The sequence below is a fragment of the Plectropomus leopardus genome, chromosome 9 (assembly GCF_026936395.1).
Source record: "Plectropomus leopardus strain MGB_pleo_1.0 chromosome 9, ASM2693639v1, whole genome shotgun sequence".
Lineage (NCBI taxonomy): Eukaryota > Metazoa > Chordata > Actinopteri > Perciformes > Serranidae > Plectropomus > Plectropomus leopardus.
In genome coordinates, this window is record NC_142184.1 from 12725479 (window position 1) to 12739442 (window position 13964).

The 13964-nt window shown below is 40.4% G+C and overlaps 1 protein-coding gene across 1 annotated transcript in view; it reads left to right on the plus strand.

Annotated features, from left to right (window-relative positions):
* Positions 1 to 13964, plus strand: part of LOC121946868 (cadherin-4-like) — a 301746-nt gene that overhangs the window by 236584 nt on the left and 51198 nt on the right. Inside the window, exon 6 of the mRNA XM_042491671.2 lies at positions 11706 to 11861. Coding sequence (XP_042347605.1) covers positions 11706 to 11861 — 156 coding nt within the window. The remainder of the gene's footprint in view (positions 1 to 11705; positions 11862 to 13964) is intronic.

Below are 13964 nucleotides of genomic sequence, written 5' to 3' on the forward strand. Positions count from 1 at the left end.
CTCACTCTTTCTTCCCTCTATTTTCTCTCTAGTCTGCATTTCTCCCCTTCACTGCTGCCTGATGGATTTAGAAAGCGAGAGGAGGGAAAAGAAGGAGGGTGATGGGAAGAAAGTGTTTGAAAGGTGGACAGTACAAAAGTGTGTGTGTGCATGTGTATCTGTAGGTGTGTGTGTATGTATGTGCATGTGTGCGCATGTATTGGGTTTGGGGGGTGGTAAATGGCTGGGGAAAGTGCAATAGCAGCAGATTTCGTGCCACTATCACCCCTCGCTCCCCTACAAGTCTCCAACACTCTTTCCTCTAATTACCCAGATTGGGTTTCCTGGGGATGAAGGGACGAAGGAGGTAAAGGGAGTAACAGGGGGTCCTTGATATTGTCCTTGTCAAAGCCTAGTGGAGTGCCTGGAGAAGTCATTCATGCATCCATCACACTCCCGATTTCACAATTTAATCAATCCCCTAATGAAAGAGAGTGACAGAGAGAGAGAGAGGAGGGTAATAGTAAGACGGCAGCCCTCACACTCTAACCCTGCTAAGCCAAAGCTAAGGGGTGCGGCCGCTCTTTGTTTGCTGCTACAATGGCTGCCTTATTTTTCATTCTCCATTCCTGGAAGAGGGGAGTGAGGTGGGCGAGTCATTCCATTGTTACCTCCAGGGAGAATAGCACCTCTAATTTGCCATAAGCCTGCACTATTAAAGACCAGACTCCTTTCACACTGCAATAATTGGAAAAGTCATTCAGTGCTTAACTTCCATTACTCCATGTTATTTTCACTAATATGGAGGAAGGTCTTTTAATAATCTCACCTGCGTCGGTTCTAGCTATCATTCAAATGCCACAAAAGCATAGCGAGCACCCTGTCTCCATTTCTTTCTGTCACACACTCGCATGGACCACTAAACCGATGAATCTGAGGACGCATCTTTTTGGTCTTCTGTCCTCTCGGCCCCCTCTGTATATCTGAATATGGCATTGTTGCATTCAAGTACAGACGGGTAAAACTGAGCTCTTCAAAAGCAACGGCGTAGGCCTGTTCAAACATGGCCTCGAGCTGCTGTGTGGCAGTAGATTTAAAATGACAACTTTCTATCTCTGACTAGTTCTGTGATCGTTTATTTTAACATATCAATATAGTCATGACGCAGAACTAGGGCTGGACGATGTGGAGAAAATCATAATATTACAGTACTTTTGACCAGATACCTTGATATCTATATGGTGGCAATATCATGACAATTGGGGCTTTCACAAAATATTCACACAATAAGATTTTGGATCAGTAATAATCAGTAATGTGGATGTAATGACTAAGTGGGTAAAAGTGAAGAATAGAACAGCTTTAACAGTCTGGTAAGTAAAAAAAAAATCAGAACTTGACTGTAATGTAACCAACACAACAGTAGTGATATTACGATATCTGAAATCTAAGGCTGATGTTTAGTATTTGTGATGTTACCATGTTAACCAACTTGGTTTAGCATGTTAGCATACCAGCATTTGCTAATTAGCAATAAACACAAAATACAGTAAAAGCTGATAGGAATGTCATTCGTTGTTATTAGTTCAGCAGCCTCCTACGGGGGAATTTCTTCAGAATATCTTACAGGGATGTGCATTTTTTAAAAGTAATTTTCATATTCGAAGACTTGCATTAAATCATTAAAGAGTACTTGAGTACTCACAAAAAAAAGTAAGAATAGGCGTGTTAATTGGTCAACAAGTGCAATTTTAAAATTTCTTTATTGAACAGCCAGGTTTTAAGTAGGCTACTAATACATAAATTTAACGTCAACATAAGAAAAATCTTCACATAAGTAAACCATCCAATAATTTTGGAGGTATTTCAATCTGGACCAAAGTGGTGGACGGGCGACCAACAGAGCCATCCCTGGAGCTTTACCATGAGTGTTGAACGTTCAGGTAGCTGTATCGTTCTCACATGTAAACAGTGTTTCTGAATTTACCAGGCTCAATGTGGACTCCCTTTCTTAAATAAATAGGAAAGCCACAGATACATCTGTAAATGCAGACTCCGTGCAGTCCTCACCAGCTAATGAATACAAGATGTTATGCAGTTTGTGTTTGTTACTTAGTGCGTTTTTGAAAATCCCAACTCCAGACTGAGATACTCAACATCAATCCTGTGCTACCTTTTGAAGAGATACAATGCTTAACATCAAAGAGTAAGAAAGAGTCTGTGTTTTAAAAAGGCCATAGGAAAGCTTTTAATGCAGACACTTTGCTGACTCACAGCAAAACACACACGGCGTCTTTTTATCTTGGTACATGCACTGGAGTGCATTTGACAGATGGAGTGTGCATGTGATACGCAATGCCACCTAAAAACCTTTCTCTTGTCGAGGCTCCTCTCTTCACAGTTAACCAGTTTGTTTGTGACCTGTTGGCCAGTACCTGTATTTCTTGCCTGCCTGGTATTACTGTACTGTTGAAGGAACATATCTCTCTGTTTGTTTCTGTCAGCATTTGTGTTTGGAGTCGCCATCCCTTTTTGTTGGGCTTTAGAGCCATGAAAGGCCTGGCTTTCAACTCTTTAGGGGGTTGCAGTGCCTTTGCTGTCTGCAAGTGACTGTTGCTGCTGTCCTACTACTCACTGAACCAGTGTCATTCTCTGCACCAGCAGCGCACTACAGCGTACCTAATTGGCACTCTCATGACAGGCCTCTGTGTATTGTGTGTGTGTGTGTGTGTGTGTGTGTGTGTGTGTGTGTGTGTGTGTGTGTGTGTGTGTTTGTTTTTATGTTTGCATATGGCATGCATACGCCAGATAGTGATACTTTTTTAATTTGAAGATATTCTAGAACTACCAACTCAAAACAGCTTGTTGCTCCCATTCATGGTACTGCTTTCTGTGTGTTGTGTTCTTACAATTTTGCATGTTCATGTACAGGTATACATATATTAATACTGAATATATATACATACATACATACATGCATATATATACATATATATATATACATGGCCATAATAGATATCTATAGCAGAATCTTAATGTCTTAATGACTCCATCCATCTAAAAACTAGAGGAGTTTTCTATTTTCAAACAGAGCTTTACAGAGACAGCCTACCAATCATTTGAATTTGTCGGGAAGATATAATGTGCAAAGCTGCAAGGTCATTCAAGTTGAAAGGACACCTTCCTTTTAATGTTTTTGAAACTTAAGGGTTTTTGTAACCAAATGTAGACTGATTTCAGAAGAAGTCTCACAGTATTTTTTTTTTTTACACAAGCCGTACTGTAGTTTATGTTTGCACCATTCTCTGGCAAAAGCTTTACCAAGTAACATGAGGTCTTTTTGTTTTCATGTTGCAATCACTGTCAGCCACATGTGATATATGCGCTGTCCCAATTTATGTGCAACAGTAAAATGTACAAAGTAAAAACAAAATAGTCATGGACATTGAGGCGGTACTCTCTTAACAAATCACTGCAAAGTCTTACATTGTATCCAATAGGGTTGGGTACCAAATTCTGTACTTTTAAGGATACTGGCCAATTTATCTCAGTATCACCAAGTTACGATTCGCGTTAAATCCATTAGTGCCACGTTTTGGTACCTGAGACAAGCATCACTGCCTCAAAGCACCCCAAAGCCAGGAAGGTGCCATTGGTGCTGCAGCCACTCTTTTAGCTTCCCAGCGAGCCAAAACTATCACAGCAGTGCCAGTCTGCAATGATAGTTCCGGCTTCTGGTCTATTTCCTTTTATGTATTAGGTTACTATTAGCTTAGTATCACTGGTATATGAGCAGACATACATGCATACAACAGACAGACAGACAGAGACAGAAGATTAGATTTATGTATGATAAGAAAAAAGCAGAGGAGCAAAATTGCTTTTTTGATAACTATGTCACCCCTGCAACTTGTTTTAGAAAATTGTGAAGTTCAGGAAAATAGGTTTCATTAGGTACTTGTACTGAATTCCAGGTACCAGTACCAGTATCAGTTCAAATGCGAATGTTACCCAAACCTAGGATCCAATTCAGAGAGTATCAGAAACTAATCCACTGCATGTGGACATTGCTTAACTTTCACTGAATATGGCTGTGATGCAGTTTTTATCTGCTTTGACTGACCTCAACCAGTATGAGAGAAAGCTCGGCCGAGGCCATCACTCCAAATATCAACCCTTTACCTTTTTTCTTTTATTTCTTGAAGAATACTCAACTCTGAGCAAACTTCCTGAATACACAAGGATCTGAAGTACCATCATTTCTATGGTAATTGCTTTTCACCCACAATGGCCCACGAGCATTACAGCAATGCATATGATAATTGTGGTTCTCTGTACATGCTAAACTGCAGATTACTTGTGCTTCAAAAGGTTTCAAGTATTGGACAGCTCAGTTATAATATGTACTTGATTATAGTTTTTCTTTGTACTTGGTTCTGTGAATGTCTCCACATCCTTGGGACAGATTTGAACATTTCTTCAGAAACTGCCACTTCTGAAAGCTGCACATGGCTTTCATTTTGATACAAATGTATTGAACATATTCTTCAACAATTTTTCCACATATTTATATATATATATATATATATATATATAGATAGATAGATAGATAGATAGAATTTAATTTATAGAATTATATAATATTTATTTATTTATTTATTTATTATTACAAAGAGCAGAAATTACTTCATCAGTTCTTTTATGTATGCATCTGTCAGGTAGCCTGCAGATGAAAAACTATGAATGAAATTTAGCATTTAGAAAACTAAAATTGTGGTTTTGAAAAACAGAATACACCAGTACACTTATTTTGACACATAGCTAATTGTTTCATGAGTACTGTTTTGTCAGTAACATGCACTGCCTTTTAACATGATTGATGGATGAGTTTTAAATGAGAGGGGTCACTTGTTTTGTGAGATCATCAATCTGGCTGGCACACATTTGCCTCCTCATCCATCATTAATACAATAATCTCTGCATTTCTCTTTGCTTGCTTCAGGGAACAAACATCTCCTTTCTGTGAAAACAGTACCAGCACTCCTTCTAATCTTCCTTTTTTTATCGTCTTTGTCGGTATCATCACTTTCACAGCGCCTCCATCCTCTGGTGAGGAGACGGACCTGCAAACGCCATGAGCATACTAGCATAAACTGTGTCTGTGAAAACAGCAAATTCTATTTCGAATTGAGTATACTGGAGCCCTAAGCCTCTCCATGTTCCTCCCCTTTGTTTACATATAGCGCCTTCTCTGCTAATCTGCCATGGTGAGAGTTGCGTGGGCTGCAAGGCAAACAAATGCAATGGTAATATGCTCAGGAACACTCTGGTATCACACAAAGCAGAGCGGCCCATAGTTGCCTGCGTCTGAACTCGTAACACCTTAAAAAAAATTAGAACCAGATAAGCCAAACCAGGATAACTTGAGCAGAGCTGTCGGGTTATGTTAGGGGCAGAGCATACAACTAAAACACAAGAAACTTGTGCTCCAAAAAAGGATAAGCACTCAATGAAGATCCTAGGGTCACTGATCAGCAGTTATGACTTAAATATAAAGGCCAGAGAGCAGTAATAGACAAGAAAGAAAGAGGAGGCAGAGCCAGGGTGGCAGGTCTGAACGGACTAAAAACCACCCCCGCCGGATCGGGCTGAAAGCTCTGCAACCTCCTCCTCCTCCCCGTCACATAGACGGGCATTTCAACTGAACACAAGAAGCTTGTGCTCCAGAAAAGAATAAGCACTCACTAAAGAAACAAGCAGATAGAAACAAGGTTTTAGATTTTTAAAGCTTTTATCTGCTCTACAAAAATGAGAAAATTTAAGCACAAGAAAATGAATAGATTCTGCCTTAAAGGTCCAGCATGTAGGATTTAGGGGGATCCATTGGCAGATGTGGAATATAGTATTTATAACAATATTTTTGTTACTATATAATGAGCTTAAAACAAGAATCATTGTGTTTTGTTACCTTAGAATGAATTGTTTATATGTACATTCAGAGCGGGTCCTCTTCCTCGGAGCTTGCCATGTTGTTTCTACAGTAGCCCAGAATGGACAAACGAAACACTGGCTCTAGAAAAGGCCATTTATCAGTGTTTTTGCATCAGCCACTGTAGTCTTACAACACGCTTGGCACACAGGTGAAGTTTCAGCTGGTTGCATCTATGCACAACTTCCCCTCGAGATGCCACTAAATCCCACACACTGGACCTTTAAGATGGGTTATTCTTATTTACAGCAAAAACAAAGTAACATTAGTTTTGAGTGTCTCCAAGTCTAATACTCACTCTCCCTTCAAAAACAATGCTTGTATAGTAGTAGAGAGTGAACCAAAATAGTAAAGTTGTGGCCTGAAAACCAAGACAATGAGCTGAAACTCACTATAAAGCTGCGGGGAACTGCAGAGGCGGGTGACACTTATCTGTGTTTTTGGTTGACTCTTTGAGGATGTTGATTCAGTTTCATTTTCGAGGCTTTAGTTTATCCTGGTGTTTCACTGAATAAGGTGTTTTCTAATAATTTTCTACCCACATGCATGTTTATGGGGGAGGATTAAATACTAGAAGCATCTACTTCTATTGGATTGCATTACACACAGGTGTCTTGATTTATGGTTATTCAGTATAAATAGCTGTACTTCTACTTAAATCTTATCTCGAGCTGATGTTGTCTTCTTAGCATGCAGTATAGATCATCTAATCAATACTTGTAATTTGGATTCATTTCATTAGAATATTTATATTCACTGAATAAATATATGCAGTGGCTTATATCTACAACATGCAGTGCAGTCTCATATCTAAGTAGTAGTAGTTTGATACATTTTAAAGTGTTAGCCGACATGCATTTTTAAGAGAGAGTTAAATTCTGTGCAGCCCAGCAACTGTGGTGGTAGAATGGCGTTTCTGTGTTATTCATTCCCCTCTTCTTCATCTCCTCTTCTGTTTTCCCCAAAGACCCGGTGCCATGATAATTTCTCATTTGATTCAGTTTTGCCTGGCAGAAGGGAGCTAAGCTCACTGATAAGATCTCCTTAAGAAGCAGACAAGTTGTCAGTAATGAAGGGAATTGCTTTGATCCGTCGACAAATAGGTCATTTAGACAGTGTCTGGTTTCTGATGCCGGATGATACAGTCATGACTCTCTCTCTCTGCCTCTCTCTCTCACTCGCACTATCAATCTCTCTTAGCCGAGCACTCGCCTCCATTCTCTGTCCCCGATAGACACACACACACACACACACACACACACACACACTATCAAGACAATAGAGGACAAATTAGAGGGAATGAAAAAATCAACGAAAGAAAAAAAAAACTGAAAAACATTTTTTTTATTATTATTATTGGCACTCTTGAAAATGGATTCCTTTGTTATTTATTACCCAATGGAGACATTTTATGTGAGTGTTACTGAGTGTTATTGTGTGAGGTGCAAGATAGCAGTGCTGCAAGAGAGACAGAGTTTCCCTCTTTTCATTAAAGCAAATAAAAAGTACTGATGCCGTTATGAGAAGCTCTTCGTGCTCATCTCATGCTGGGTGTTTTTTAACACATTTCCTCTCTTTCTGAAGCTAAAATGGCAGGATGATAGTGAGAGCTGCTCACTATTGAAATGACATCCCGTCTCTCGCAATGTTCTGTGATGAAAAGAACAGGCTGATAATACGCATCAACAGCTAGCTAACATCCATTATTGGATCTGTTAAAGGAGCTCTTTATTCTCCAGTATTCAGAGTGTATCTATGATTCAGAGGTTGTCTGCACACGGCTCTCAACATGGAGGCTGAGCTGTCAACTAGTAACTTACTGTGCTGACAGTGCGAAAAGTGCTAACAACAGCAGCAGTGCTGACAGAGCAAACAGCTTTAACTGGAGGAACCAGAGGGTGGGCACTACGCTTCTGCGATGACACCTTAACAATATCAGCAGTGACTGCAGTTTGAGCACAGTGCAGAGCGGTGGCGATTAGCTAGCCAGTGAAATAATCACACAAGACTTGAAAGACTTTCAGCTGGGGGCGCCCACTAGCTCACTTGGTTGAGTGGGTGCCCGATGTATAAAAGCTTTGTCCTTGTCGAAGTGGCCGTGGGTCCGATTTTAACCCTCTGCACCATTACTGCATGTCATCACCTCTCTATCCCCCTTTCACACAATACCTTTCCTGTCAAATAAAGGCAAAAAGAGCCAAAAGTAATCTTAAAAAAAAAAAAAATGAATACTTTCAGCCAGGGGTGGTGCTTTACGCCCTGCGTCACACAGAGTACTGTTCTTCCTGATGTGCATTCTCGTCACCTCCCATTTTCTAGCCATTTATTATTTTATTTAACCTTCATTTAACCAGGTTGGTCCCATTGAGATTAGGAATCTCTTTTTCAAGGGAGACCTGGCCCAGACAGTCAGCAGTGAAAAACACAAAATTTTAAGTCAAGTCAAGTCAATTTTATTTATAAAGCCCATTATCACAAATCACAACACAGCAACAATAATAGTATCAATAAACTAACATATAACAATCATAACTGACATAAAAATTAACAAATGTTATTATGACAGCATGTAATATTACATGCAAATATTGTAGTTTATGTATGTGGCGATAACAGTCATGTATTTTAATAGTGGAGGCATGACTGTTGCACTCGAAAATATGAATTACCAAATTGCTAAAATGTATGACATTTAGATGTACTAAATTGTGTCTTACAACAAAAACTCAGAAGGGGGGTCTGTGTTCTGATATTAATAAAGTACCTTGCTTCAGTGCCCAAACAGGCTTTCAACGCAGACTATCACTTTCCATATATGTAGGTGTGAGACCAAATATACAATATAAAGAAAAACAGGAATAGTTGTCTATATGGTGTCATACTTAACATGCATCAGATAAACTGATCTCATATTGTATCCCCTCAATATTCAGTCTAATTTGCCTAATTTTTCAAGCTTCAGATATAAAATCAGCCCATCCTTTGCCATTTAGTCCAATTTCTCATTTTCATCACACCAAAAATAATTTAGGATTTTTGTTTTGATTTCTTACAAAGTTGCTTGCAGGTTATCATATAAAGTATGAATGTGCTTTCAGGGCACATGGGACTCCCATGCACTAACATGTATGCGCGGCCAGACCATCTACCTCAAAATCAAACAGAGAAGCTCATTTTAAAACATACACAGGAGGATTGTGACTTCATTTTCTGTACAGGATGCCATTTCTTTACGACATCTTTACACAGCAAATAGCTGTGTGCTGCTATAGTAATGCTCTGAATATCGTATAGAGCTCTTCTAATTCATATCCATGTGATTCATTACATACATTATTAATCATGATTCATGAGCCAGACAAACCACACAAATGTACACATGTTTGCGCATGTAACCGCACACATAGTGTGGTAGAAACAGATGAGGATAAGGAATCTGGCACTGTCCCTCAACAGATTTAAAAACGTTTATGTGAACGTTGTGGGAGGGAGAGCTAATTGACTGAAATGAGTGAGCAAACATGCAGCCGATCCCCCCACCACCCCCCAAGCAGGAGCAGGACGACTTGGAAACGGGTGGGAAATAAGGGGGGCGGGGAAAACCCAAATGGAATTATGGAGAGCTATCACTTCCTAACTGGTGAGGATTTATACGCCACTGCCAAGGCCAACGGATTGAAGTAATTTCATTTTTCATGCATGGCTTCTGTCCCCACGGAGACCTGAAGCGAAGAAAGAGAGAAAGAAAGTGATGAGAGAGAACAGCGGAGGGGAGAGATGTGAGAAAGGGGAGGCGTGGAGATGAGAGAGAAGGAATTGGAAAGGAGGAGGGAGGGCAGAGGAAAGGAGAGACAAGGAGAGGGGAGGAGAAAAGTGGGATGAATGGGGGGGGGGGGTTGGCAGTGGGATGTGTAATAATTGCTTGTATTTTCTAATGCGACAGGAAAGGTAGATGGAGTCAGTGTGCTGCAGTCTCTTCGCTTTGCCCGTAGAGGAGGGTAATGGCGGCACTTTGAGAGTTCAACTGAGCTGCTAGCTGGATATTTGTTAGTTTGTTGGTGTTTAACGGGTAGAGTTTCTTTGAAGTAATTGCAGTGGATGCCTGCAGCTCGTTAATTATCATAGCTGTCAGCAGTAATACGCTGAGATATGTGCAGAGCATTCTGACGTCCTCCTCCCCCTATTCCCCAAAGAAAACACACACATACAGACATGCACAAATAGCATTAGTGGGATGTTGTGACAGCTCCTCTTGCACTCTTACAGGGAAGGTGTCTATAGCTGATCACATTTGTTTGATTAAAAAGACACACCTCGACCGAATCTTTCTAATGGAGACTTGATGATAATGCCGAGGCTGACTAAGAGGAGGAGAAGGGAAATGGTGATAATAGAAGGTGTCGTAATGGTGACAGGTTTTTATTCCACTAGTAGGTTGAGTCAGGATGACACCTGTCTAATACTGTATGTCCGTTCCTTGTCCTCGTTAGTTGCTCCAGCTATTTTCTCAGCAGGGCAGAATTCCTAGTGTGTCAAAAGTGTGGCTAAATTGGTTCTTCAAGTGGTGAAAGATGGAGACAACTTTGGACAGCCTTACTCTTTTGGTGCACTCAGACTCCCCGCTGAAATAGTAATTGATTAGAAGAAAAAGGTTCCTTCGTTTGTGTATGTGTGTACAGTGTGTGCCCGCATACTGGAATGAGTGTATGATTGAGTCATTTCGATAAACCAGCTGATGTTCTCAGGGTTGTCATGTAGTTAATGGACAGAGATGGGAAGTTTGGACTCTATTTGGGCACTAAATTGAAAAATTCCACCAAATGAGTCCCAATTACACAGCACTTCAGTCCAAATCACAGGCCTAGCAGTGCACTTAATGCACCTATTAGCTGTCAATCTGGAAAAGGAGAGCTGAACCAACGTAAACAGGCCTATTTCTTAAAGAACATTCTGCTTCCCATCTCCCACAGTCACTGAATAATTCTCTCCTGGTGTGCACGCCTGGATTCGAGACTGTTATTTTCTTCTGGCCCATTTTTGCCTCCTCAAAATTTGTTTATTGTCATGTTGCCTGTTGTTGCTTCCCTAATTACACAACAATTACAACCTCACTTTCCTATCTAATTGACACTTTTGTTCACAACCTGTCTGAATTCCCAGCTTGGCTCCAGCAAATCTTAATAAATCACCACCTGACTGTCGGTTAACAGTAAATGTATGTTGATTTCATTTCTTCCCTCCCTGAAATATTGAATTTAAATTTCTCTTTTGAAGCAGTCCAATTCTGCCAAACAGAATGCATAGCGCTCCCTGCGGCAGCACTAATGGAATCCTTGAGTATGTGGTAGCTAGAAATGCCACACTGTGATGAATGTGTGTGTGTGTGTGTGTGTGTGTGTGTGTGTGTGTGTCTGTCTGTGTGTGCTAGAGAGAGCGAGCGAGAAAGAGTGCATGCCCTGCGTGTGTGTGCCTGTGCATGTTTCCAGTGAGTAATATGCAATATCAGATTTCTGAGGTTGTGTTAGGACGAAATTATTAAACTCTGGGGCCGTATATCACAAACTGGTCCTTGAATAATAAACACCCCGCAGTACATATTGTACCAATAGGTTTAGGTTTGCCATGGAAACTGTGTGTCTGAGTTGTGCAAGAGAGGAATAAAGTCTCAGTCTGAGACTTCAATAAACGCTTGATTGATTGATCGATTGACTGTTCCTCTTTGTTTGTTGTGATGCAGATTCGTTCAGATCAGGACAAGGACATCTCCATCCGATACAGCATCACCGGGGTGGGAGCAGATCAGCCACCCAATGAGGTGTTCAATATCGACCCCGTGCTTGGAAAGATGTTCGTCACCAAACCTCTTGATCGAGAACATCGCTCCTCTTACCATGTGAGTATCTCTCACTTGCTTACACACACACTCCATCTGCAGACAAAGAGATTGAGGCCTGTGCCCAGGCCTCTATTTGTAGCGTGGGCGGTGAAGTGGGAGGTAACCTCCAGCACAACTACCTAGGGTTTCCTTGAAGGAAAGGAAGGGGTATACCTGCCATTTCCTAACACTGATAATATTGAGTGACTGAGTGACTGCCACCCTGTAGTACTGTAGTATCTTGCAGTATCTTGCAGTATTTACTCAACCTAATATTAGATAGAAAGTATGCATTAGATGACAGACAGCTGATTCACTCTTTCTTTTATTATTTTAACATATATTTGCAAACCCCCCCCAAAATTATGAAAAATCAAATCAAAATTAAATATAGTTTGATTAAATTCAATAAACATTACATATGAATATCACATTACATTATTGCATTAAACATGAGCGTACTGTAAAACTGAACACTAAGAAGAGAGTGTGTGTGTGTTTGTGTGTGTGTGTGTGTGTCTGTCTGTCTGTCTGTGCGTGTGTGCATGCGTGTGTGTGCGTGCGTGTGTACTTTGATCACTGCATGGAACAATTAAATGTTTAGCGCACAGTTGTGATGGAATGAATGATAGAATTACCAATTAACACCTTTCCGCTCATATAAGTGTGGCAGCACTATGTGCAAAGCACCTGGAGGAAGTGAAGTATAAGTAAGAGAATGTGTTAATTAATCATTAAGTTCTAAGTTTTTTACTGCTGTGCCAGTAACAGTGGCAAACAGAGAGGAAAAAAACTGGCTTAGTGAGTGGAAAGATGTGAATACAACATGTTGGCATGTACTTATATTTGCCTTCGCTCTGGAAGTGACAAGAAAAGATCAATGCCATTCTTACTTAGGTAATTATACTTCTTTTTTTTCTTTCCAAGAGTTAGATGAGAAGATGGATACCTCTTTTGTGTCAGTATGCGTAATACAAACCTACACACAGCAGTTGCTAGTTTTAGTGTAGCATAAAGACAGGAGGCAGGCTGAAACAGCTGGCCTAACTCTGTCTGAAGGTTAAAAAAATCTGCTTACCAGGCCACAAAATATCACTAATAAACATATATATTTTTTAAATCCACACACAAAGAACATCAAGTTTGGATTGTATGAGGTGGTGAATGAGGTTGCCTAGCAGCTAATAGAGACTGTACTGACAGGAAGTAAGTTCACCAGGTTAAGATTTCATCTGATGAACACAAATGTTTTGGGGGTTCTGATATGCAGCAGCAGATCCACTACAAGGGACATGTCATTAAAAAGAAATAAAAATCCCAAAACAAATCCCAATTAATTTGTAAAAAAAAAAAAAAAAAGTATCAAATTAATAGAACCTTTTCTCCTCCTGGTCTCATGAATGTGCCCTATAGAAAGACCTCCTACTACAACTTTGCAGCCAATGGTAGAAGCTAAAGTTGGAGACAGGGAAGGCTTGGTGGCTCGCCGGGTAGAGTGCATTACCATTAATGCTGAGCTTGTTTATACTGCAGTGGCACGGGTGCGAGTGAAGCCTGGGCTCTTTGATGCATGTTATCCCCTCTCTCTTCCCTGTCTCTATCAAAAAAAAGCAGAAAATGCCAGCAAAAATAATCTCTAAAGCAGTAGAGTTAAAATGGCATAAAATCTGAACAAATGCCCTGCATTTTTCAAAAGTTAAAAAAATCCTCCTCTAAAGCAAACTAATCGACCCGCTGTATGTTTTTTGTTTAACCTGTACATAACTTGTCGTGTAAAAACTCGTCCCAGTGCAGCATGCATGGCCGTCTTCATTTCACCCATGCAATGCAGGTCCAAAACTAAATTTGACAAGACACCTGTCTTGGCGCTGTCTAATTTGAATGAAACTTCCAACGGTGCCTCTCCTCTCACCTTTGTGCTTTGCATGCTGGTCAAGACGTGAAAATATCAAACAGCTGGGCAAAGTGCATTTAAAGTTTAGGAAAGTACTAACTTGTCGTAGTGCTGCCTAAGCTAGTCTTTCTGCTGCCGTGGAAAGAGAGCCCCCAAGGCTTTGATGTATTGAGTAACCACACTGGGTTCATCACTTTAAGTTTCTGTCTCTGTGCTGCCGCTATCCT